This window comes from Gavia stellata, chromosome 4, assembly GCF_030936135.1.
Source record: "Gavia stellata isolate bGavSte3 chromosome 4, bGavSte3.hap2, whole genome shotgun sequence".
Lineage (NCBI taxonomy): Eukaryota > Metazoa > Chordata > Aves > Gaviiformes > Gaviidae > Gavia > Gavia stellata.
Window position 1 is genome coordinate 30,875,136 of NC_082597.1, and position 27,263 is coordinate 30,902,398.

The 27,263-nt window shown below is 36.6% G+C and overlaps 1 protein-coding gene across 1 annotated transcript in view; it reads left to right on the forward strand.

The window, feature by feature from the left end:
- DOCK4 (dedicator of cytokinesis 4) overlaps positions 1–27,263 on the forward strand; it is a 224,539-nt gene that overhangs the window by 163,340 nt on the left and 33,936 nt on the right. Inside the window, 9 exon segments of the mRNA XM_059817216.1 lie at positions 3,951–4,045; positions 11,456–11,531; positions 13,086–13,186; positions 13,854–13,912; positions 16,055–16,203; positions 17,784–17,869; positions 23,171–23,197; positions 23,365–23,460; positions 25,154–25,214. Coding sequence (XP_059673199.1) covers positions 3,951–4,045; positions 11,456–11,531; positions 13,086–13,186; positions 13,854–13,912; positions 16,055–16,203; positions 17,784–17,869; positions 23,171–23,197; positions 23,365–23,460; positions 25,154–25,214 — 750 coding nt within the window.

Genomic DNA, 27,263 nt, shown 5'->3' on the forward strand with positions numbered 1-27,263 from the left:
CATTTTCTTCTAGTAAATATATTTTATAGCAATTTATAGAACAGAGGCGCCCTTGTAGGCGGATATTTGCTGCTGCAAAAAAAGCTCAGATATAATTTATGACAAAAGGTAACAGTGGAAGTTATAAATAGGAGGAAAGAAGTGGGAAAGTGAATGAGAAAAACAGTATGTGTTAGCACAATGCAGCTTTGACCACAGCAAGGTTGTTTTGTTTGGTACCTGTGGGGTTTTTCATAGGTTAAAAGAAAACGAAACAAACAGATAAGCACCTGCCAGAAGGCCTAGCTTTTATCCATTGGCAGTGTACCCTACATAATGTGGCCGAATAGATATACAGGAGGGATCTGATGAAGGAAAAGATAATATTTCATAGGGGTGGATGTAAACCTTACTAGTTCTCTGATCCCTCTCTTCCAGCTAAAGGAGCCTGAGCAGGGTAAGGTGGGTGCTGAACCCTACCACCAAGTGCAATTCATTCTACTGTTCTCTCATTGACCCCTTGGACACAGGCTGTGTGAGGTCTAGAGACATGGGGAGTGTCCCCGGTGCAGAAGCTCAGTTCTAGCCACCATCCTTCCCCTGCTATGTGGGGACATCTGCTCATGTATGGGACTTCTGAAAGGATGAGTGCTGGGGCAGAAGGGTAGCTCTGAAACAAATTTTTGGGTGTAGATTGAGGAAGCGGTGAAGGAAAGAACATCTGGGAAAGGAGTTGGCCATCAGATGAATTTGTTGTCCGGGCAGAGATAGCTCACTGTCAAACCATGCTCTTTCTTATGGGCATCTTGACACTCTGCAAAAAAGCTCTAGGATGCTCTACCAAGACTTGATACCAACCAGCTTGATAACTCTGCAGTGCGAACCAAAGCAGTGGATGATCAAGCAATTAGCTTCAGTGGACTGTTGACTCAAACTAAAATGCCAGTATAGATGCACCCTGAGAGATCCAGTGAAGAGTCTGATCTGCTTTACAGAGGATTTTACATGCATACAGGGAAATGTGAAAGAAATTCCAAGGCAGTTTTTGATTAAATGAATAGATGGTTTTCAGTCTTTCAGAAGGCCATGCTTCTCACTTAAATCACAGTTCGATGATTTCATCAAGCAAGTATTGCTGCTAGAGGAAACTGAACTGTGATATTGTGATATTATTTAAGTGGTGTAAGATAGTACTAGAGCTTCTGTACACTAGGTAGGAATATTATGAGATGGTATTTAGAGTATGTAAAAGGACAAAATTATTTCCTTGCTGTCCCTTAAGATAGAAGGCATATGAAACATTAATTATATCTGTACTCAACCAACCAAATGTTAGTTCACTTATACTGCCGGCAAAAATGTTTTTTAAACGTTAAAATCTGTTACTAAACCATTATGATGTGTTCAGCAGAGCAGATACAACTATGAAAGACAATAGTTTAGTGCAAAGGAAACAGTTCAAAATATAGTTACAAAATTGATCTTCCATGAATGGTACTTCATAATAATGTCTTGTGATGTTTGGACCATGAAACAAAAATGAGCAATTGCATCATGCAAAATGCCAGGCACTGTAATGCTGATCAAAACATTTTATGGAATTGCTACATGGAGGTGGGTCCCTTGGGAGTGAACACTGGCACTGAATAGCAATGAGCAGTGCTGACGCAGGAAGGATACCAGCACATTAATGGCAAAGTATCAGACTAGTCAACAGGCATTTTATCCTTTGGTTATTTTCATGCTTATAATGGATTCCTAGGGAAATGTATTACCAAATATAGAAAAACTGAATCATGAAAAATAAATGTTAGCTACAGATTAATTCTGTTAATAGAAGCTTAATAGCTGTATCTTGAAAATCTTACAACTGACTAGTTTTTCTAAAGTTTTTGTAAGTTGTCTGTTTCTTCCAGTTACATTTCAGCTTTGCATTGTACTGCGTTTTGTTTATGTTTTTAACATGTACTGTAACAAAGAGATCTTCAGTCTTACTTGGGCTTTTCAAATCCACATTTTATATCTAATATCACTTATCACTAAATTGATGACACAATTTTCTATTTTTTGGTGTTAAAATTAGAAATAATTAGCTTGGTGTTAATGATTCAAAATTTAATGCTGGTGTCTACATTTGATTTGTTTTAAAGTTTGCTTGGAATAAAAGATTTCTTCTGGTTTTAGCCTAGTTACCTAAAGAAATTAAGTATATATGATCTTCCTCTCTGTCTGTCATTCTTTTCTTAATGACTTCTGAACAAGCTGATGAATTTCAGCAGGCTTTGGCAGTGGCCCGTGGGTCTCGAAGGCACTAAGTTTACACCTAATGTAGGCAACCCTTGGATTTTAAGTCCTTAAACCATGTCTTGGTTTCCCAACAGGAGTCATTTGGTCTCTTCAGTTCAGCAGCCAGTCAGCTAGCTCCCTAACACCAGCAGCATGTATTGTGCCTGGACAACAGGCGGGACAAAAATGGGATATGGAAGAATTTGGGACATTATTGTGAGGTGACATACAGCAGCATTTGAGGCATTGCCATATTGTTGGGATTATGGCACAGAGCTGCAGGGATTACATCACAGGGAAGGGAGGTAACCCCTAACGAAAAAAAGGAGCAGGCAGAAGTGTGGAAATTTTACTACAATGTGCAAAGCTATAGGAAAGCAGTCTGGAATAAATGTGTTGCTTGTGGAGCTACTTCTTTATCTGTAAAGCTAGTCACCTGCATTCAACAGTGTGTTATCTGCAATGAGTATCATTTATGCTCTTTAATACACAGAATTTTTTGGCATCTCGCTCAGAAAACAGGTTGTCTCTTTTATGTAAACTTCTCTGGTGGGTGGGTGCAGGGATCTCAGCTGCCTTTCCCAGCTCCGGCATTCGTCCCCCTTTACAGTAATTCTCTCATGAAAGACATCTGTTGTGCAATGCCTGTCATCTACACTTTGGTAAATGCACTTTAGAATATAGTTTGGTGTTCAAAATTATTTGGTATCCTTTGGTTGTATCTTCATCTCATCTGTGTTTTGGGCTAACTCTCTACAAGTGATGTGGGCAGAATCAATACAAAACATTTTAAGGTCAGGTACCACACTGATTCTGTTAGGCGTGTTATATCACTTGCCTCATGCTCTTAACGATGTCAAAAGCTCCATTTTGCGTACTAAAAAAATACTGTCAGTACTATACACAATCAAGATGGGCCATTAGAAATATTACCCTTGTTGGTAGTTTTATTTGTGAAAAGAAAATCTGAAAAAATGTGTGCTAGGAGGAGTAGTTTAATTTGGTTATTTATTAGTGAGTTAAATGACATAGGGGATGATAATGCTAAAAGCTCTTAAGCAGTGCTTTCTACATTCAGAGTAGCTCACATGTGTTCACTATTTTTGTAGATTCAGCAAATGATGCGGAATGGTTAAGTGACCTGCATACAGACAGACAGCTGCGATAACAGTTCAGGGGCCTGGACGCTGCTATTGAATTCACTGGTCTTTGCAAACCCAATGATAAAATTGTCCTTATACTCTCTCTCTTTCCCACCAAATAATAACACTTTTAGAATAAATCTTGAAAGTGATGAAAACCTGGCATGATTAAAGAGATATTCAGAACTCTGTAGTGGTTGTAAAGTGCTTTTTTGATTTGCAAATTGTTGTTGGGATCGCATTTGTGGAAGTGTATGGGTGGAAACCAAATGCATCTTTGACATTTCTCATATGCATTGCTGTCAATCAAATGGCACATTAAATTATTTTCCTCCTTTTAAGAAAAATGAATTAAAACACTATTTGAAGCTTTCTTGGGGAATCAAAAAAATGAAAAAACATTCAGAGGTGTATCTATGTTGAAAATAAATGCAATTCTGCTATTTCTATAATAATTTTTTTGTCTCTGATTAAAATATTTTTAAAGCTCACCACTCTTTTTAAAGCAGCAAAGACATATGACTGCTTCTTTTCCTTCCAAAGGATTTTCTGCTGCAGATTTTCACTGTATTTCGGATACTAATACGACCAGAGATGTTTCCAAAAGACTGGACAGTGATGCGTTTGGTTGCAAACAAGTAAGGCAATTTTAATGTTAATAAAAAATATGAGTAGTATGTGAAAAATCATGTTATAGATAAAGTTATATGATGTATGTAATAAAAATCCAAAGTATCTTTTATAATGCTGGCTGCAGTTTTTCATTTTTGAATTTCAGATTTAAAATCTCTGGACTTATTTTACACATCAAATTCATAATATAATCTGTACCTCTTTCTATTCTGAATTTTAGTAAGCACATATAACTGGGAACTCAGAAACACTTTTACAGAATGGTGATGCTAAGTATCAACAGCTTTGTTATCCAAGTAGCAAACGACAAGTCTCAACAGAACTTCATTTAAAATCTGTTTGTTGAAATGCTGAGTTGGTAAAGATCTGTTTCCTCTCAGGAAGAAATTATCTGATGTAATATCATTAACGATGTTTTTGCACGTTTGTTAATTTAGTGCTTGTCAGAAAAATCACAAATTAAAAATCGCAGATCAGGAAATGATCACAGGCAACAGTAACGTAGCCCTCTAAGCATTGCCTAGTGACACTTTGAGATGTAACCTGCCTTTGAGCTGTTCTTTCTGTGCTCAGGCCTTATTTTTAGAGAAAAAGGTTCCCAGCATTTCTGAGAAGTCATTGCAACGGGTCTGAAACTATTGAATTTTATTTCAACTCTATCACCAGCTATCCTTTTTTGTAGACTTAGCTTTAGATCAGATAAGCCAGCTGAACAGTCAACCCAATTATACAAACACTAGTGTTGGCAGAGGAGGGGGGTTGTCTTGGGCAGACCTAGGAATCCAGAATTCAGGATTGTCTTAAGCTTTCATGGTACGTATTGCCATGCCTGATGGAAATTGGTTTTTAGTCTGTGTTGTGCCTGCTGGCTCCAAGGATAATTTAAATTCATGGTGCTGTACAGACTATTAGTAACAATATTATTGTTACAATTAAATTTGGCAAAACTTGTGTTCGTGATACATATTTGTTATATGTGTGTGTGGATATGCAAGCATCATAGTATTTGTTCAAACTTTGTCATGACTTGAAAAAAATAACATTTTTTGCTCATTTTTATTACCTCACTTAGCGTTGCTAATCTTGCCAAGTTTGAATTCCAGAAAAAAAAAAAATTGTTCATAATCAAAGAATGGATATGATCATTTGTTTCCGTGTATGATACGGCTGATACCAGCCTGCATCTGGTAATCATACTTAAGAAATAAACTGAGAAACACAGGAAAGGGGGGGAAAAAACATAGGAACTTTTAGACTAAATATATAATCTAAGAAATTGTTATATATTCCAGAAACAGCTGGCTTGGCAGATGGCTTTGCAACAGCTGACATGTACAAAACTAAGATTGAGGAACGACCTTGGCACATGTTTCTCGGGCTGGTGGTGTTCAGATATGCTAAAGATGATGATATTAAGTTCCGCAAAAGGAAAAATTATTTGCACCAGTATTTTGGTTAGCATCACACATCTCCTTTTATTAATCCATGTCGTGTTGTTTCTGACCATCTAGGAGGTGACTCTATGTCCAGTTCTGTCAGGCAAAGAAGATAGGCCGAAGTTGACAATAACTGCTGGTGGGAGTTGGCCATGAGAAGCCAAACAGATTGGGTAACTGAACTCCGTAACGCACAATTGCATAAGCGTTACTGCCAGCAAATGGGATGTAAACACATCTTTACCAATTCAGCATTCAGTAAGTGCTTTGCTAGGCATGCGTTCCTTTGTGGAGGAAATGCTGCTTTGCTACGAAACAGAGGGTTGCCCAGGTGTACTTAAATGTGTGGTGTGAACTGAAGACTCGTTGTTCCAATGTTATATATCTATGGCGAAGTTTCTGTTCCTTTTTGAGGCAGCAGAAAGGAAAATCCATTTCTATTTTCTCCTCAGCTGCAGAGCACTAGTTTTTCTGGAGCTGTTTCTGAACAGGAGCTCCTTCCGTTCACTTGCGTCCCCCACTGCCATTGCAGTGACTGCCTTCCTTCAGCTTCCCCGGGGTGTTCAAAAGCACAAAGCCACAGAGTAGTAGCTTTGCTAGAACTGTCCCAAGCCAGAATCTTTAAGTGCAAAGGGCAGAGCTTAGAGGCAGGATGAGAAACTGGGGCCCTGCCTGCACCACAGACCGAAGCAGCTGTGAGCTGTTCTTCTTGAGCATCACTTGATGAGCCAGAGTGCTTCCAGTGATCTGAGGCTCTTCGGGATTGAAGGCAAAACTTCTTGGACTCCTTGGTCCATTCACGTCTAAAAGGAAAAACTAGAAGGTCTAGCCCATCTTTTTAAGAGTGTAATCAAGTCATCCATTAACAGTCTGGATCATTTCTAACTCCTGCTTCCCAGGAATAAAATAACTGTCATGTTTCCTGTGCTAGATGGCTGCCTTCTCAGCTGTCTGGGCTTCAGCCCGGAAAACGGTAGCTAATCTGAAGGCAGCGTATGTCTTGGGAGCTTCACCCATCACTGCAGTCACATCACCAGCAGCGCTGTCTTTTCTCTCTTCTGTCCCTAGAATGATATAAAAATTCAAACTGTCTGGTATTTACAGGAAGAGAGATTTAGCATGTCTGAACCTAGGGAAGAAATAAGTCCTAGCAAGGATATAATCAGGTAATAAGCTTTTTCTTATTTATATATGCAGAACTTCAATTACCTGAAAGATTTTTAGGTCTTAAAATGCCGTAATTCTTTCAACATACAATATTTATATATAAAAATATTGCTGCCCCCTGGCTTCTAGATTTTTTCCTGTCTTGTTGCAGTATTTTCAGCAATTGTGTAGCATCTGATTCTTGGATGCTGGCTGGGATAAAAAAACCCCAGAAGATACTGTGAGCTCAAGAAGACAAATCTAACTATCCAGAAATTAAGATATTTCACGATGACACATGCATGATCTATAATTCTGAATGTCCAGATGCCCATCACAAAAACGTATTAATGGCTAGCGTTATGAAACTACCAAGTGACTTCCAAAATTTGAGAAGTAAACTAACATTTAAGAAGGCAGACTTAGCACTAAAGCAGAGAAATAAATATTTTTCAAATTGTGTTCTGTGATGAAAGAAGAAGAATGTGCAAAAAATCCTTGACGTTTATTAGCTTTTAGCCGTTGAGCAATGAGACAGACATTAACTGTTTAAAACTGCATAACCATGTAATATCTGTAGTGAGCTAATCAGCATACATTCATCAAAGCAAAATAATTATTTATGGTTATCTAATATTTCTAACATGGTTTTTACTACAGAGTGACAAAATATGTTTTTAGATATACTATGGAAAATATAGTTTTCATTTCTTTCATTATAGGGATAGACTTACTTTCTACATCAACTAGGTAGTAAGCTAGCTTGCTGGCCCTCTAAGTAAAGCTTCTATTTGTAACTGCGAATGAACACCACATTATGTAGGAAGATGTCTGAATCAGTTGCTTAGCGCCAGAGAAGAATCCAAAATTCTGTAATAAAATATGCCAGACTAAAATTGAAGCTTCTGGATAACACCTTCATAATGTCTCTCTTGACTGGAAATCACTGTGTAATGGTTACTTACTTAAGTTGCCCTAACATTAGGAAAAGAATCACTTACCTAATGCTTTAATTGACTGGCATCTTCTGAGAGCATTTAACAGACTCAGCCTAACTCCAGGTATGTCATGTTTCTTTAAGAACTGAGGAGGCTTTTGGAGATCAAAGTGAGTTTCCATTACTTGCTGAGCAAAGGTTTGATATTTATAACATACTATGCCTATGTATTGTTGAACAATTAACTCATTTTCCCCTGCTCTTGGTATGCAAGAAGCTTTCCATTTAAAGATCTCTGTATGATTAACTATGTATATCCTTTCAGCATTTTGTTGAATGGTAGAGATCCTAGATCGTCCAATTCTCAATTTGAATTTTATAAGCATACAAAATGGATGTGTGAGTATTCATATTTATAGTAAAATAATTGATCTGTAAAGTAAGATTTACTATAGTGTATTGCTTATACTAAAATTCCAAATGTATCTACCGACAGTGGGGCATAGGGACTTTAAACAAAGAATCCTTTTGGTTATCTAACTCAGTAATGACTGAAAGACATTATTTTTTAAAAAGTAACTCAAACAGAATATGCAGTACAGGGAGTTATTGAATTAGCATTAGTTTCATCATTATGGCTGCTTTGAAGAATCCTGTTAGCTCCCATGGTGTGGGAGTCTGAGACTCCTACAATGAACAAAAATTCTTGCTTTTATGTAATACCAGTGTTGCTACCAATGTCCTTGCTTTTATGTAATACAAAATGTTGCTAACAACTGAACCTGACATTCAGTCTGCCACAAAAAGCATATCTATACACTGAGGTATGCATGTATGAGAAAGTTTATATACATATAACAATAGATATATACACATAAATGTGACTCTACGTTCATTTAATTTATTTATGAAATATGAAAGAAACTTTTTGTTCAAACACCTCCATGCTTGGAAAGATTTCACTCTGAGATGGCAAAGGATGACATGAGAAGCTAATGTTACATATTTGTCCCATATCAGAATGGAAAAGAAAGCTTTCATTTTCTACTGTTGACTGCCCAGGAAAAAGCCAGGTTGCTGGAGCACAGTCCAGGCAGCAAACCAATTGTTGAACTTCTGGGGGCTGCTTCGGATTTTTCAAACAGGTTATTGCAGAAAGGTTTTCTGTGAAAATTTGATGGAAAAGCCACTCTGGCAAAAATGGCTGGACCAGACCTTGGGTTACTATTCTGTATATGAACCCAGAATAATTTAGTAGCTAAACCCAGAGGTTTTTCTCTTGTAAAACAGTCAGTGGCAGGCAGGTGGTAAGAGGAAGAAAAGCAAGTCTTGTCACAAACTCAGTGTTTTCTAGTTTGATACTTAAATGGATTTTTAAATAAATGTTGTTGTTTTGAAATCGTTGGCTGGGAAGCAACTTGGAATGTGAGTATTGTACCAGATCAGGCAGCTGTCCATCTGTCCTCTGGCTGCTGTCTCTGCTTTGTGCATTTTTGGTTTTTTTTGTAGAACCTACATTATTTGTAGGAAAAGAGGAAAGAGAACCCCCAACCTCAGCAATCTTTTCTGTTCTATCTGATTTTAGTTTGTTGTGGATTCAGAATGACAGATTGTGGGTCAAAACCAACCGCTTAATCTTTCTATGTTCAGTCTGATGTTTTGAGTTTTTTTATCTACAACGTATACACTCTCAATCTACAGACCCACATTTTATCAACTAATCCACATGATATCTTTTACTTACCAAATAAATCAAACCTGAGCTATGTTGCCTATAGCAAGAAATTCCTGCATTGCAGTTATTCTGTTATCTTAGGAAAAATCTGGAAAAAAAAATCTAAAAACTGCATTTAAGATTTCTACTCTAATCACCTTCTCATAAGAATATAAGCAGATCTTTCTCTTCAGTTTCACCTGCCACGGGAGGAATGTGGGAAGAAAGGAATTGTCTCAGACATAAATAGAACTATATAATGTAAACTTGGCGATATGGTTGCAGTTCTTGAGATCTTGTGGAATTTTCTCTTGCATACAATTTTTCTTAGATTTATTACTTTGGACTTAGGTTGAAATTTTACGTAGCAATAGTTCTGATGAACTGACCTTTTCTATCAGAACATCTTCCTGAAATATGCAAACTATTTCCATTTTTGTGAAACATATGGGCTGTAAATTAAATCATGCACAATAACGACAGGACTCTTCTTTCTTATCCATGCCTTGATTCTTAGCTTTGCTTATATTACAGATTGTTAATGTTTCACTTTGTCTTCCATGCTGCAACAGGGAGTGCTGTACACACACTGTAACTCCCCGTCAGTGAAAAAGTGGGGTAAATTGTACAGATAAGTGCTAAACATGGAATGCTACTTTGATAGAAAAGCTACAATATAATTGTTGAGAAAATAATATGTATGAAAATTATATTTGAGCAATAGAACTATAACAAATGAAACTTGAAAATCAAGCAGTGTTCTAAAAACAATCTCAGTCTTGGCTGTTACAGGTTTTCAGACACATCAAACCAGAAGGTAAAGTTTGGCAGGGGCAGGCATTTTAAAAGTAGAGAAATGGAAGTAAACATTTGAACTAGTAATAAGCTAAATGATACGTAGCCATTTTGCATTTATAAACTTGAAATCTGTCAAAAGTGCCAGAAGAAAAAAATTATTTATCTCCTAGGTGGGTTGGTTAATGTGTAATTCTTCAGTGTTGTGCAGATGAAAAATAATATACCTTTAAAAATATATATTGCTGTTATTATATTTAATAAAACATATTTTGTCTTGAAAACATTGCAAAAATAGTAAAAATTGAAGTCCAAAGCATGGAAAGGGAAACAAATTTTAGCATTGTAACAGCGTACAGGTCAAGAACCATGTTGAAAGAAGTACTAGATGTATTAATAGTAGATAGATAGCAATTAAATGAAATGTGTAGATATAACTTTTTTTCTCAGAAGGTCTTTAAACACTTGATTGTTGTGAAATACATGAGTGTAACAGTGAAAAGATCGTTCTATGTTTATCTTTTTTCCTCCCCCGTAAGCCTCCACTACTGATTACTTTCAAAAAGAATTTAATGGTTTATATGGATTTTTGTTTTGACTAAATATGTTGATAGACACAAGTGCTTCAGAGGTTAGCTTAAGGGTTGAATCATTGAAATGAATTATATTTAAATAATCTTTAAGGATGTTCTGTTTCTGTAGATTACCAAATTTGGTTGCTACAACGAACAAGGCTGTCACTGAACCCTGGTGACAACCACTGTGAAAGGATTTTGGTCATATATATTTATCTAAGATAGATTATGTAATTCAGGCAGGTGTCAATGTGGGACAACGTATGACCGTTTGCAACATACAGAAATGAGATCTTTAGATGCAGCAGAACTCGAGCAATTTTGCATTTATCTGCTGTCATTAAACAGACTCTTTGTCCATAGGACTGTCAATATTGTATATTGGCTAGATATTTTATATTTATAATCTATACACACATACTTTTAGTACCAAGAAAGCTGAAAGGAAATTGCCCAACTGTATGTATCAGTGCTAGCAGTACAAAGTGTGTATTAAATCTGATATCAGTATAATTTGCAGAACAAAATTTATGGTTTGTCTTTTTGATCAATTCTATTCTTCTATACAGAACATCTGTTTTCAGCACAAATTCTTACATCACACCTATTTTTATTATTTTTTCTTAATGTGAATGTTTTCTGTCAGTAGGTGCTGTTAGTAGTCAGATATTTGTATATGTTTAAAAAGTAGTATTTAATGCCACCATACATGCTACATCTCTTTCTTCACTGGAAAATTGTCTGGCTCTGAGTATTAAATATGAATTTCCACTTAATGAAAACTACTGCCTTTTTCATTCTTTTCTTCCCAGTGTGATCATTACTACAGTCTTGTACCTTTCGGATGCCCTTCGTAAAAACTTCTTAAATGAAAACTTTGATTACAAGGTAGAGTAAATGTGTCTAACATAAGATTGATGTGATAGCTGCTACATCATCCTGTGGCTTGGTTGTTTGTTATTAAACTTAGCTCCAGCATCTAAACAGCTAGAACATATACTAAATCAGCAATTTCAAGTACTCGGAGATTAAGTTCTTTCTTAAATACAGGACTGTCTTAAAAATCAGGAGTGCTGTGGGTTTTTTTAATTTCTTCTTATTTTTCATTTTGTTATTTCAGCCTCAATGTTAGACTACTTATACAGGATTTTTGCATAGCAATTTTTTTGGTTCTAGTAACTAATTTTATTATTTTTCTGTTATTTTGGAGTTATCACAGAAAGGAAAATTATTCCATTTTTGAATCGATGCAAATTTATCAAAAATATGAGTTTGCATTTCTGTAATTTCTCTCAAGACCAATTAATATGTTGCATAATTAAAATTAGAAAATTATGACACTGCATGGTGAATGTAGTTAAAGATGTTAGTGAGTACCTCACTAGATATGGCACCTATGATAAATGTGAATTACAGAATAATGATTTTAGGATTCACATGAGAAGACCTAGGAACGCATCTGGAAAGACCCATTCCCATGGAAACCCAAATGAATATTCTGCCCAGCCAAGAGACATTAGTCCAATTGCTTCATCAAGAAGTGCAGAATTTTCTTCCTAGAGAAGACAGCAAGCTCCTGTTGACTTCCAGCGGAGTTGTGGATGCTTCTCTGAAAATCCAGACTCCTGTTGGAGAGGTTGGAGGGAATGCAGATTTGTCTACTTGACATAACTGGACATGAGGAAGCCTATCCTTTATGAAGTTCCACAAGTTCAGAGGCTAAAGCTGATAAAGAATTACCTGCAGACAAGGCATCTATGTTCCTTCAACTTGCTTAGCAAGGGCTCCCCCTACACATTTTTTTTCCTCCTGCCATGGAGCATCTATAATTGGGTTATAATAATTAATATTTTAATGTATTTTAAATTTATCTTTAAATCTTGTACGTAGAAGATTCAACATCTGATTCATAAAGCATGTGCACAAAACTTCTGTATATTTGCAATACGTTAACAAAACCTGGCTTCGGTTTTGTCCAGGGAAGCCTGCAGCAAGTGAGACTTGCAAATAATATTATACAGTAGGATGGGCCAGAGAATGACAATTCTGTTATGTGATAGCTTTTGAGGTGTCAGAATTTTTTGGCTTTTGGACTTAGAAGACTACAAAAAGTTATGCCTTTATTTAAATATACAAAAAAAATGTTTCCAAATTTAGAAGGTAAGGTTTTCTGGTTTGGAGGGATGAAAAAAAATTATCTGCAACTCTGAAACCTTTACATTTAAGAGATGTAGAATATGTAAAATAGATGTATTTCTGCTGAACATTTTGGGGTTGGTGAAAAGTATATTTGGTTGCAAAGGAATTTAGTCAAAAACAGTTTGAGTAATTTATTAGTTGAGACTGAAACAAGTGATGTGATTTGAAAATTTGCATCTTGAGTGGTCATAAAATGGTGGTACTGAGAAAATGAAATAACCAAATGCCATATGCTTATTATAGATATGGGATTCCTACTTTTTTCTTGCTGTCATTTTTATAAACCAGTTATGTCTGCAACTGGAGATGTTCACACCTTCCAAGAAGAAAAAGGTTTTAGAAAAGTAAGTACTTCTGTCAGCTTCTAGAAATCTGTAATAGATCAAACACTTCTCAAAATGCAAGGCATGGGAGGTTGCAAAAAGGCCTACCAAAAAGATAATGGTAACAGTATTTCCACTGACTAGAATGGGAGTTGGCTCTGGCCCTTTGTATAGGTCTTCAGAGCTGATAGCAGCCTTCGTAGAAGTGCTCAGATTGGTTCAGATATTGGGAGCAAAATAGCCGTCCTGTAGCAGTGCCAACACTAATTTCCAGTACATGCATAAGTTGATTCACAGTGGTTCAGGTGTTTCTGCCAGGCACTGCACTGTTGTCTGTACGAATTAATTGTATTTCTTTAAGCCAGACAAAACTATTTCTTCTCAGAGAGACAACTACAGCATGTTATTGCAAAAAATAGCTTTTGCTTCACAACTGTGTTACTGATGTATAGCATTTAGAAAGAACCGATACTTTTGACAATATTGCAAATAAACCTGGGTTTAGGAATCCAGTTTTAGCTGGGTACAATGGAAAGAGCAAAAGCTTGGAGGAAATTACCACTTTTAAAGTAGTTTTTTATGGCCTACAAATGAGACATTTCATTTAACAATGTCACAGAATAGCATATGAACTTGACTTTCTTAAATGATCTTTCACTGTTTTGCTTTATTTTTTAATACATTGCAGATATGGTGACATGCGGGTAACAATGGGATGTGAAATCTTCAGCATGTGGCAGAATTTAGGTAAGTAATTAAACACATCATCAGTAGCTCATAAAATGAAAAACAATTATTATTTCTTCACCTACTAGATACACTTGACAGTGATAGAGGAATTGTTGATAATTAAGTTAACATGAAGGCTTGATTCAAGTTTAGGAAAACCCTAGTCATCTATAGTTCCCTTTTTTATAGCTAAATTCAGCTTTCTAAGCTTTGGTACTGTATCTGACCTATCCCTATTTCTTCAAAGAGAACTGAAAGAATACCATCACAGAAAATTAGAAAAGAAAGTACTGCTCTTTTTGGGCACAATTATTATGCCTGGAAATATACTTATGTTTACAATTTTAGTTCTGTTGCCAAACGGTTTAAGGAACAGGCATATATCTTAATTCTGAAGCTCTCTCGAGAGGCTGGATTTGCATCAAATCTTCCCCTAAGTCCTAGCTGCACTAAAATATAAAGGTATAAACGAATCAGTGACTGATGTATAAATGACACATTGGACCACACGAGAAAAATATGTGCTTGGATATAAACTTAGGAACATTTTTATATTTATAAGCAATAACTGTGCAAACTGTTTGAAAGTATGAGACTCAGAGAAATGCAATTAAATGTTGTTTGGGAAGAAAATCAAAACTGAGTAGATGATTTGGACACTATGTTGGTCATCTTTATATTTCAATAATTCAATAGTTCACTTCATTAAAGGGCTCACTAAAGATGTGAAAACCATCAGTGGTTACTGAGATACTGTCATCTCAATTCTATAAATCTTTTCCCCAGCAAGATACGTAGTTGTAAAAAAACTGGTCTTTCTGATCAGCCAGGACTAGAGAGAGATGTTCAAAATAAGAAATATTGCTTATTAATATCTTGTCAACGTTTATTGTGTAGCATATTTTACTTATTTACAGTATTTAGTATTGCTTACTCACTCTAAGGCATCCCTCTAATTTATTTAGATACATAATGGGTATTTCTAAACTGGTATATCAAGGAACCACTCCTGGGTCCCATCTCCTTCCTGCATGCTAGGATAAGACCTTAGTGTGCGTCATCTCCCTACTCACATTGTTCTCTGCTGAACAGAAACCCAGTATGCAGGCAAGGAGGGAATCATGATGCCTTTCAACAGGGGCGAGTTCTGTGGGGTACAATATGGAGTTCATCTGGTAATGTGTCCAATTAAATACAGTAGTCAGAATTTTTCGTATAATTTGTGTTATGCTAGTCAGCATTTTACAGTTCCCTTAGAAATAAGAGTCATCATAAGCCTTGATTCTTGTACAGTCACCTTGCTTTCATATGGATATGCATCCCAGGATGTTTCCAGCAGAGGGAATTCTGGATTTCCTTTGCACAAACACAAACACCAAACAGAGCAGCAGGCAGGGGTTACTGCCCACTGGAATATCCAAAGGTAGGCTGGGATGGAAATTAATTCCCAGCTTGGAAAGTCAGTGCATCATGATTCATAATCAGAAGTCTTACACCTGGAGAACTGAAACTAAATGGTCAATCTTTACTGTATGCCATTTCTAGCTTTCCTGACAAGAACTTAGTTTTGTAGTTTCTTCTATGTAGAATATGGTGAGTTAATAGAAGTTGTTTTAGCACTGATTTTAAAGTGAGTTGTTTTGAGAACAGCTGAGTCACATCTTTGCTTTCCTGCAGTCAAAACATATACTTCCATTTCTGTACTCACAAAACTAAAGATAGGTAAAAGTCAAAGTATTTACCTCTTTTTTGATGAGCATGTAATATCAGACAGTTAACCATTTTGTAAACACAAGAATATAGAGCTCAGAAACCAAACCATTCCTGTGAAAAATAAATGAAATGCTCAGAGAAGGCTTTGTCTCTCTTTGTTCTCCTTCTGGAAGACTAACTTGGGATACAGATAACCTACTGTCACTTCTGAACTCATTATTGCATAATAAAATCTGATAAAATTATGTTGGCCTTATATTCTTCTATTGTTTACAGCTTTTCTCTGCACTTTCTGGGCTTAAATAGCCCATGCTGTGATGGACATGAGATAAAAAAATCTGTAGACATTTAGAGTGCTATTTTTGAATTCTTCAGATAGTATTTGGATTGCTTGATAGCTCACAGGACACCCAGTTCACACTCAAGTTATGTTCGTTTTCATTTTAGGGGAACACAAGCTTCACTTTATTCCAGCATTGATTGGCCCCTTCCTGGAAGTGACCTTGATCCCTCAGCCAGACCTGAGGAATGTAATGATTCCCATTTTCCATGACATGATGGACTGGGAGCAAAGGCGAAGTGGCAACTTTAAACAGGTACTGTATGTGAAGCTGTTTATAAAACAGGACTGAAATTCAAGCACTTCAGAGAGTGCTGGTCCCAACCATTAGTGGTTCAGGGTGGAGAAGGTAGCCTCAACATCATACCTGTTGGAGAGGGATTACCAGGGTTTTCCCTTTTTACTCTCTGCAGGGGTAGTAAGATTCTCCAATTAACACTATCATGTTAGTAACGTAAGATGAGGGATAAAATCCACGGCTTGCTGAAGTGAAGAACAAAACCTGAGCTGTCTTCAACAAGGTGGATTTTGTTGTGGTGGTTTTTTTCATCTCTGCTTTACAGCAAGCAGTACAGACTACTGGTTAGATAGGCTTCAACCAGCTTCCCTTCCAGTTAGTATGAAAAAAGATCAGATGGTCCTTCTGAGGAATGTTCTTCTGTGAGGATCCAAGTATTCTTGCTGCTCACACACCTTCTTAACGGGCTAGGAACGACCAAGTGTGCCATCTGCTCCCGCAGCTCCCACTCAGTTCTTTCAGACTGCCTCAAACCATTTCTCAGTGCCCTCCTTCCTGCTGCTTCAAATCAAGGAAAGCAGAAGTATTTGAATTACTCCCAGGCAATCATAATAGTCAGGGTGGGAGCTGTATCTGAAACACAAAACAAACTATTAAGAAGGGAGGAGTGCATGTGATGTAAGTAGGTAGCTTTTCACTATCAATATATAAGCTTATTGTTAAAAATCACCACAGAAATGTTAACAAGGAGTGAGAAGGAAAAAATCCACTTGTTCTACTTCTCTGTGTTTTCAGCTTGGGTTTAAATGCAAATTGTAATAGATTTATTCTCTAATAAAATATCTTGACAACAGCTTGGTTTCTCCCCTAGATTTGTGGTTGCTAATATATTACTGCTAAAAAGGAGATTTGAAATATTAACACAGAGTGTAGCCTCACTTCTATATTTTTTATAATCAATACACTTAAAAATATGCATTGAAGGAGTCATTAGCCACCAGATATGTTCTGAAAGTTTCTTTGATATCTAATACGTAAATCCAGCAAATTGGATTTCTAACCAAATACATTGGCATGTACGGAAGGTTGGGAAAGTAAGTCTGAGCCCCCAAGTGCTCTGAACAGTACAGACATTTATAAAAATTAATTTATAAAGAGTGGGGTGCAGGTCAGAAAAAATGATATTTTTATTGAAGTCTAAGAAAATGGCTTGTGCTTTCAGCCCTGCAGTGAGAATTCAGGCAATTTATTTGGGCTGTGTGCTTTTTTGTCTGACTCCATAAATAGATAGCTGCCTTAGCAGCAGCAAATGCTACTCAGCCTGTAGTTTTAAAGTCACGTTGCTCAATTTAAATTAGCTCCCTCCCTCAAAAAAAAAAAAAAAAAAACCCACACCAAAAAAGAAAACCCTACAAACCTTGGGAATCATAACAGCTTCAAAGAGATGAAGTGACTTATCATCAGATTTACATGATTGACCAATAATTCTAAGATATGCATTTAGCAAAGTCCCTTACATAAAAACAAATCTTCCCTCAATTTTCTCTGCCCTCATTAAAGGAAACAGAAGCTGTTTACACCACACTTATATGTTGCAGGTGGAAGCAAAACTGATTGACAAACTGGACAGCCTAATGTCGGAAGGTAAAGGTGACGAAACATACCGAGAGCTCTTCAACAGTATGTGAGTAATATGTTTATCTTACGTTAATTCCTTGAGGTTCAGTTGGTTGTATCAGATGCTAATGTCATTGTAGAGAAGCAATGCTTACAACAGTTGTGAATCTCTTTTTTCTTTTTTTTTTTCTTTTCTGAAAATCTAAGGAATAAAATATTTTATGGTGTTGTATGGCATCTCTAAAGTCTGGCTGTACTTCATGCATACACCTATAATTGGGAAAGGCTAAATCTGTTATATCACAGAACATTCTCTTTCACTACCTACTAATTTTAAAATCAGAAAAGCAAGAAATGCTTCATATTGCATAGGGTGCAGGTAGAGCTCGAACAGAGTATTTTGAAAACAAGGCATGAGAATTCAACAAAAAGCTGTTTTATTATTGCCAGAAACTTGTACTCATCTGAGTAATGTCACTTGTTGATTTCCTGATTGATGTATACAATTTTATTTATTCTGATAAGATTATTTCTTATTATTTTCTTTTATAAATTGCTTGTTAAGCTTTTAGTATATTTTAATAAAAGACATATCACTGAAATCTAATAGGAAAAGCTAATAATAATGCTGAAGTCCCTAAGGTTGCCCATAAGTTTTCCCATTGACTGAAATAAATGAGTACAGAGTACTCACAGAGTACAGGTACAAAATAGCTAACTGAACTTTGTCTCTGTTGTTCCTCAGAACTCAATTCCACCTAAGTGGAAGATTTCACTTATTTCTTGTGTGTTTAGTAGGAGATGTATTGTTCCTCTTCAGGATTTCAATCTGTGTATTCTTCAGTACTATTAAACACAGGATCTTTTTCTGTTTATATGGCTGCTTAACCATTCTTTTCTTCTTTAAGTATTAGTTTTAGCTCTGTTGTCTTTGCTTAAACAACAACATTCAGATCTCAATATCTGTGAATAGCAAACATATAATAACATGCAATTGTACTGAGTTGAAAAAAACAGAGTTCCTAAATATTTATCATTTACAAAAGCCAAAGTGGGTACTGAGATTAGGTAGAATATTACAGAAATGGATGAATAATGGTAAACAACAGTACAGTATGCTAAAGCACAACTTACTTGTAATTATTAATGAAATTTTTTGTAATCTGAGTAAAGATAATAAAAGGTAAGATGACTTCAATATTTTAGTAACACAGTATTCTAACTTCAAAATTAAGTCGTTAAGGAAAAAGCTGTAATTATAAAATGAAGTATAAAAGTATTCTCATGTGTAAAATATATCAGGATGTCTGTCACTGAAATAACTTAAAATTATGTGAGAAAGCATGTTGGTATGAAATATAGTTCCTAATTTTTTTTTACAGTTTTGAGTTAGATTTAAACTGGGGGTTGTTAACCAAGATACAGTGAAAAATGCTGAGAGCCTTTTATAAATCTAAATGCTGAAGACATAGTCATAGTAATTTAAATTACAAAGTGTCTCAGCATCAGTTGTTTCTGTTCTGGTATAACAGAAGTTAACACTAAACTCTTTGGGAAATTTCAGAGTAACTGCTGAAGTTCACTTCCAGCTTAAGAAAAAATAGTATTCATCATTAGTTTTTTATCTGAGTTTAATTTGACTTCATACATTAACACCTCTCAAGAGCAGAGCTTGCAGAAGATACTAATCTAAAATGGAGGATGACATAGTGTTCTAGGGTATGTGAAGGAAAATTATTAAAATCAGGACAGTTTAGGGAGCTGAATGCAAGCGATGGGGTCAGTTAACCTGAGATTTCTTTTTTTTATGTCTTCCATGGGTAATTTAAACTAAACAATATCAGAGTGTCTTTAGATAGTGGAAGAAAACAGACTTGTTTAGGCTGAAGTGACAGAGATGTGGTATGTAACCAAGGACTGTGAAACAGTAATATAGTTTTGCAGCAAACAGTGTTTTTGTAGTCTTTAATGAAAGCAAATGCTGCAATATTACTTGATCTTTCTGAAGGTTCGGCATGCTTGGTTTTGATAGGTACAGTTGGGAGCCAAGGGAATGCACACACCTACTTTGGATACAGTGTAGTAACTGCAGTGGGTGTGGCACTTTCAGGTTTTGTCATGCTTTTTGTTTATTTTGTCTGAATCGGAAAATGAACTTAAATCTCTCAACTTCCGCGTTGACTGTTTTTTTTCCAGAGACAATCGCTGCATCTTTCCTTTGAACATCATCTATTTTCAAGGACAATTTATATGCATCTCTGTATCTAAAATATTATGTGCTTAGAATTCACTGCTTATAATGGAATTATCTTTATCAAATGAAAAGACATAGTGAAAGTAGGGGGAAGATGACTGCTGTTTGTTTTGAATCAATGTCTGTCTAGGGACTTGAGTGTGACCACTCAGTGATTAGCTCCTGATGTCATTTGAAGAGCTGCAAAGCATGGAGTAGTGACATTTTGCTATCATGAGAAACTAGATGTTGTAATTGCTACTCAGTGTAATCGTGGTAGGAAAGGTGTCCTGATCTACATTTACACTGTAACACTGCAATTGAATTCCTGAGTTAATTAGCACAGGGAAAAGAATGATTTCACTTTATTAAAGAGTTGGTGATTAGAACAAAATCCTTGGAAGCCAAGGGTTTTACTTAAGTAGCTCTTTTGTTCTGAATCCGATGGATGCTGCCAGTTTATTACTTCTGTAGCTGTATTCCAGTTTGGCCTAACCCAAGCCATTTCGGGTTTGGAGGTTAGGTGGCCACAATATCGAAAGACAAAGCCTGGGCTGGTGAGCTCCACTGGGGGCCTGACAAGAAGGCTTCTCTTTGAAGAAATTGGAGCTGACGTTCAAGCTGAGCCAGCATTTAATACCAAGCTCTACCAGTTTGTGGGTGATTTCTCTAGCCATGAAGCTATTATATAAAGAGTGATGACTGCTACCTCTCCCATGCTGTCTTCAGTCTTCTTAATTTCTTCCCCCAGTTGCATGACTGAATTCAGCACTGCCCAGTCCATTAGACTCTGCCTGGACTGAGTCTTTCAGAGCCTTTCTGAATATTTTTGTGGGGGTTCGGGTAGCTCCTCACTGATCTCTGAACTTTTGCAGCAAAGTTTTACTTTGACCCATCTGACTAGATGAGGGAACCCCTGGCTATAGTGAGGTACATAGAGCACTTTGTATTCCAAAATAGACATCCAGATGTTTTAAGGCACCTCTAGGATTAGATGCCTGTGGGTTAGTAGTCTGAATAACTCTATGGCTTAGGCATATAAAATCCACTTACTTCATGACTGAGCTAGCCTGAACATGGTTCTAAGCCTGGTGTTCATCCCTGGAGAGCTCTGATCATCTGGGTCCCCACTCCACTCTCTTATTCTTGGGAATCCAAGATTTAAAAAAACCCAGAAAACAACAATAACAAAAAAAAAACACCAAAACCCCACAACTCTTCAGGTGAGCCCAGGTGTTTAGGCTATAGTAGTATGGATAAGGCAGAAGCGTTTTCATTGTTTTTCTGTGTTGTTTATTGCCCTTAGTGCTTTGTAGAACACAGAATCTTGGCTATGCTTTGGGACCCGTAAGTAACTGGAATTTAATTCTATCTAGATATAGTCATGAGGAAGCCAAGGCATATATTTGAGTAGCTCTTTCATTCTGAGTGTTTGTTCTGTGCATTGTGGTGAAAGATGTATGGTGGAGCAGGGGAGGCATGCATCAGAAGGCAAGTCATAAAATTGTTCAACTGATGACATTGATGTCAGTTTGAATAAGTACTTTGAATGTATCTACACAATGCATTTGTAGAAATTGTATATTTATAACGAATATGCCAATACATTTACAAAGAACATGCATAAGTCAAATACAGATGAAAACCCTGTTTTAAAAGAGAAGTCAGACTTCTGCTGTTTTTCTGCAGGAACTGTAGGTAATTATTTTGCTGAATTTAGGTTGAAATGTTCCTGTTTAACACAGAATTGAAAGGCAACAGAAAGGAAAAATCAGTGCAGTAATCAGTGCTTAATAATGTAACAGGCTCTACTCTTATTTCTTGTTAGACACAAAAACTTGTATTGAAAGGAACATAAGGGGTTTAAAAGCGAATTAAGTGAGCCTGTGTATTCTGTATGGAAAGCAGAGATGCCAGATTAGTGCTTCAGCCTCTTCTGGTTAAGGATGGCCTTGTCATCCGTCTCTGCTACCAATGACAGGTAGCCAGTCTCTGAATGTGAGGGAATTTGATTGCCTCCTAAAGAGAAGTGAGTCCAAGATCGATATAAGGGTGCAGAATGAAGATCAATGTTTCCTCCTTGCTTCCAGCAGAGCACAGCTTCATTTAGGTTGAATTAGTTTGGAGAATTGCATCTGTGACATCCCCCTGTATGTAAGGAGCTGAACAGAGCTGGAGTGTATAGCTAGCGCAGTTGGCATGTAGGAGTTATTGGGCGCTGTTATATGTTTGGTGAAATTTGGACGTAGGAGTTTTATGGGACTGAACATGCTCAGTATAGATGAAGGTCAGTGGAGCTGACAGCTTGCCCACCGCAGACAGAAGGTTCGGAGATGCTATTAACAACTCTCTAAAAAGCTTTGAGTATATGGATGTGGCAATTTTCAGAGAATTCTAAGTAAACCATACCTGAGTGCATTTTCAGGGAGACTACTAAAATATCTCTGTGGACATGCCATCCATCTGAGGTCCTGCACCAAAGCGTGAAAGTAACACAGCTCTGTAGATAAATATTTCCTTGTTCATGCTCAGAGAGGAAATGTTGTAAATTCATGCCCAAATGATTAATATTTGATAAACTTAAGTAGTGAAAATCAGAGGCCTGTAACAGAAAGAAATATTAAGTATACTTTTACTGACAGCTCCACTTACAGCACCATTTTGAAATCTTTTCACCTCAATGTGTAATCTGCGTTTACTTTAGTGTAAGAACTCAACGCAACAGGTTATAATAAAGAATCTTATGAGAATTTAAGCTAATGGAACTTTACATGTGCATGATAGTATGTTCTCAGAAGGAAATATTAAGTGAAGAGAGTGAATCAACGTACTAAAATCCCTTCCCCATTCTTAAATTTCACGTGCATTGAAATACTAGAGAGGAGAGGAGGAAAAATCTTTGTTAAAAAAGTTGAGGTCCGATTGAGGAGGAGTTTATAAATATTCTTTTCTAGGTACCTCTTTAAACACCCCATATTCTGACATATCAGCATGAAATTAATATATGAATTTTATGTAAGACTTCTGTTAAGTCTTTGGGATATTAATATATTCTGAAAATTAGGTATTTAATGTATTTTAACCTGATGCAGCTAATATAAAAATCATTTGTTTTGTCAATGCTTCCTGGACTAGAATTCCACTTTTTGGTCCTTATCCTAGGTAAGACATTGTTTGCAAATTGTGCTTCTTGGGAGGGTGTTTGTAAAAGAAAACCTAACTATCAAAGATGTTGCTAAGGTATTAAGGTACTGGTAAAAGCAAAGTGGTTGTCATAGTGACAGTTAAAAATAAATGGTGAAATTGTTCTGACTTCTTTTTTTTTTCAGTCTACTGAAGAAAATTGAGCGGGAAACATGGAGAGAAAGTGGTGTTTCGTTAATCGCGACTGTGACTCGCCTCATGGAGAGATTACTGGACTACAGGTGAGTGATCATCACAATTTATAAGTAGGAGGCAAATATGGTGATCTTGCGCAAACAGTGACTGCACATGGACACATCAACTGTACGTGCTCAGCATCTCTGACAGCAGCTGCTTAGTCAACAGGAAAATGAGACAAGCTGGCTGAAAACCAACCAAGTAGCCTCCCCGTGGTAAGAAAATCCAGTGGCTTGCACAAGTTTCCTATCAAGAAATATAGGAACTTTTAGTAGTAGGGTAGTGACTCAAGTTTGTCTAAAGACACAGAGCTCAATACTAATCACCTGACAGTTGTTTTACAGAATATTTAAAATTCTTATTGCTATGTCAATCATGCTTAGTTGTAGCATCATCAAGCACAGTAAGTATGTATACAAAGATACGATCTCTGGGTGAGAAGCTCACATCTGACTGTACCACATAAACAAAGGAGAGGGAAATAAGAGATGTATACTCCCATTTAGGAGTGGGAGACTAAGGGATTTTCTCAGTCACTTCTGTAGTCCATGTAGAAACTTCAGATTTCAGCTTAGTCCTCCTTATTGCCATCCGTTGTAGCACTTTGTAGAGCTTAAGTGTTAGGTTTTTTTCCCCCAGTTCCATGGGGGACACATGGTAAGACCTGGTACTCCACTTGCTATCCTCACTGATAGTTTGAAAGTAAAGCTATTTTGTCAACAAAGAGACTGAACTCTTAATTTCTAGAAGCCTGGCAGTGCTATTCCTCTTCAGGGATTGGTTGGATTACAACCTCCAGGGCTCTCAATCCAACATCTTTCAAAACAATTTTGCATACTGGTTGTTATGAGAGTATTTGGGATGATTTTTTAGCTCATGTATGCAAGAATGTTTTAAAATTACATTAAATTCCTTTCAGTGAATGGTGATGTCTGCCTGTTATTTTTTTACTCCAGTATGTTTATAGTGACACTATTTTTCCCTTTGTGATAATCAAACTCTGTGTGGTTCCATTTTAACTTTTGACTTGGGAGTCAGATCTGTTGCCTCCCCAAACAATAAATGATACTAATTATAAAATGGTACAGAGGAAAATTTGGTGGATATTTGAGTATTTTACATAGGAGGTCAGTGTCATTCTGTTTTTTCACAGAGGAGGAACTAATGCTGTAATTCCATCACAAATTTAGATGTACACTGTCTCTGAAGAAAGCAGACTCATCCCTGCTCATTCCCTCATTCACATCACCCTCTTCCTTGTGCCAACACCAGTGTTTGTGCTGCACTTTGGTTTTCTAACTGACGTGGGCTAAAACTAACACAGCAAAAGATGCTGCCTAACCTGTATCTCTTCCTGAGTTTTGTGCAGGCAGCAGTGCAGGACTGGGAATGAGTTTCTGAGAGCAGGAAGGGAGTTGGAATGCCTCTTCTGGCAGCCATGCTGGCTTCTGCTGGCATGATTTGAGCACAAGGTATAAAGAAACCAAATTATCTTCAGCAGTCACCTAGCAAATCAATGACAGAGCCAGAAAAAACATTGACTTTCTTGACAATTGAGGTATTCCATATCCTAGAAAAGGAGGCATGAAATCCCTTACACACCTGGGTCACCCAAATGGCTTTGGGTTATATCATTTCAGTCAGCCTGCCGAGCCAAATATGTCTGTTTTCTGAAGTGTGCTTCACTATAAAAGGAAAAACGTCATTCCTTTTAACTTTCATTACTTTGTGTTTTAGGGACTGCATGAAAATGGGAGAAGTGGATGGCAAAAAGATTGGCTGCACTGTTAGCCTTTTGGTTTGTATGATACTTTTTCTTTCCCTTTTTGATTTCAGTAGAGCATTTTCTAGTATACAGCCACACATTTGAATAGGAGGTACTTTGCTTCTTGATGCAGTTTGAGTGGAAGTTCACAGAATAATACTGCACTTAGGATGACTGTTTTTTTTTTTTTCAGGGTGAAATTGATACAGTGGGGAGTTAGTCTTCCTTGGCAATTTTATAGTTGGGCTCTGAGAGATCTCCAATACTGCTTTATTCAGTTTTCAGTCTCTTCCTATTGGATAAACTTCGCCAAAGTATATTCCAAGTTTAATTGGTCTCTGAGTTCATAGAAACAAACAAGCCTTTCCTCCTTCCCCCAACACAACAAAACTTACATGATTTCTCCTGTTTCCTTTCTTCCCCAATAACTGACACAAGTTAGTTTTTATGACGTATAATATGAGATATCTTCTGAAGACTGCAGGCTATCTATTCTCTTCCCAATGGAAGAGACAGAAATGCTGCTCAAGACCTCCTCTTGTCATGTTATCATCATTACAACAAACCAACAGTGCAGATTCGTAGTACGAAAAAGATTTCATTTTTGTTTACAAGATGCATTTTGGTTCTAGGCCAGTTTCCACTGACAAGTTTGTTCACTTCCGTTAACCTTGGAAACTTTCCATTTTCATGGTGAATGTTTTGGAAAGCTATATTTTTAGCCAGGGAGAAAAACAGAATAAGCTGACTTGTAATTCTGCATTTCTGACGTCAGTGAAACAATTTGGTATCACTTCTAAGTAGCAGTTATACATAAGAGAATAAAGAATTTCTTCAGTAGAAAAATAGTGCTCTCTAAATAGGGACGATGTTTACTACGTAGCCGTAGAGCAGCTGGCTTTCTGTCAGAGTATCTGGAATGATCTGAATTCTGTAAAGCACCTGGATTATTTTCATCCTATCACTAAGGTGTTTTTAAACTATTATTAGCAAATCATCCAAGATTTGCACAAAAAGAAAATTCAAATATTTATAAACCCCAAAATACCATAATACTTTTTAATGGGATTTTCAATGACTTGTACAGGCTAAGGCAGATTTCATATCCTAATAATTTTCAGGCAAATTTTAATACTATTTGCACACCAGAGAAACAATGAATGCTAAATTTTGAAAAGGAAATTTCAATTACAGAAGTAGCACACCTTTATTAGCACAATGTATTTCCTTAGTTGTGACTGGGTTGTTTTGCTGTGGTCTGCCTTACAGACCAACTGGACATTGTCAGAACTGATCTTCAGAGAAGAACCAGTCGATTTGTATAGTTTAGACTTCTGACAAGTACTGGAGCCTTTAGTGCTTAGGGGTAAGAGCCAAGAAGTCTAGTACGGCAGTTCAGTGCTGTATTTTGTCTTATGTATATTGTAGATTATGCTTTTTTTCAGACAGGTAAATATGAACATACAAACAGATATTTTTTCATTTTCTCTTCTCAAGAGAAGCATCTGTTCCTGATCTACACCTTGAGGGAGGAAAAGAGAAATCTTTGGATTATAAAGGCAAATGGTGGCCTAAAGGGGCCATGTCATTACAGAGCTATTGATATGTAGTCATTTTCTCAAGTAGTTAAAAAAATACTTTCTCTATAAAGTTTTTATTTTGATATTTTCATAATGTTCCTCCCACCTTTCTCTTTGATAATAACTCAATTTAGGAAACAGTGGCACAGAATAAGAATACTGTGCAATAGGGGAAAAATTTTGGCCACTTGCTTAGAGTTCAAAATAGTAAGTGATTTGAATAATAGAACAGAAATTGTTGATTGGTAATGATGACCAGTGCTAGATGCTTCTATCCTGTAAATTTTTATTAACCAAAGCAGATTATCCTGAACGTTAAGTATGGCTAGCAGGGGGAATATAGCTGCATGTCCATAGTGAGTATGGCAATACTTGTGAACAGTGCTATAGGGTTGTGGTCCTCTCCCTTTAACTTTTTCATACTTTGTTTTAGGGCTTGCAAATAAATTATGAATCTTTTGAACTAAGAGTTTTGATGTTGCATTCCATATTTTATCCATGT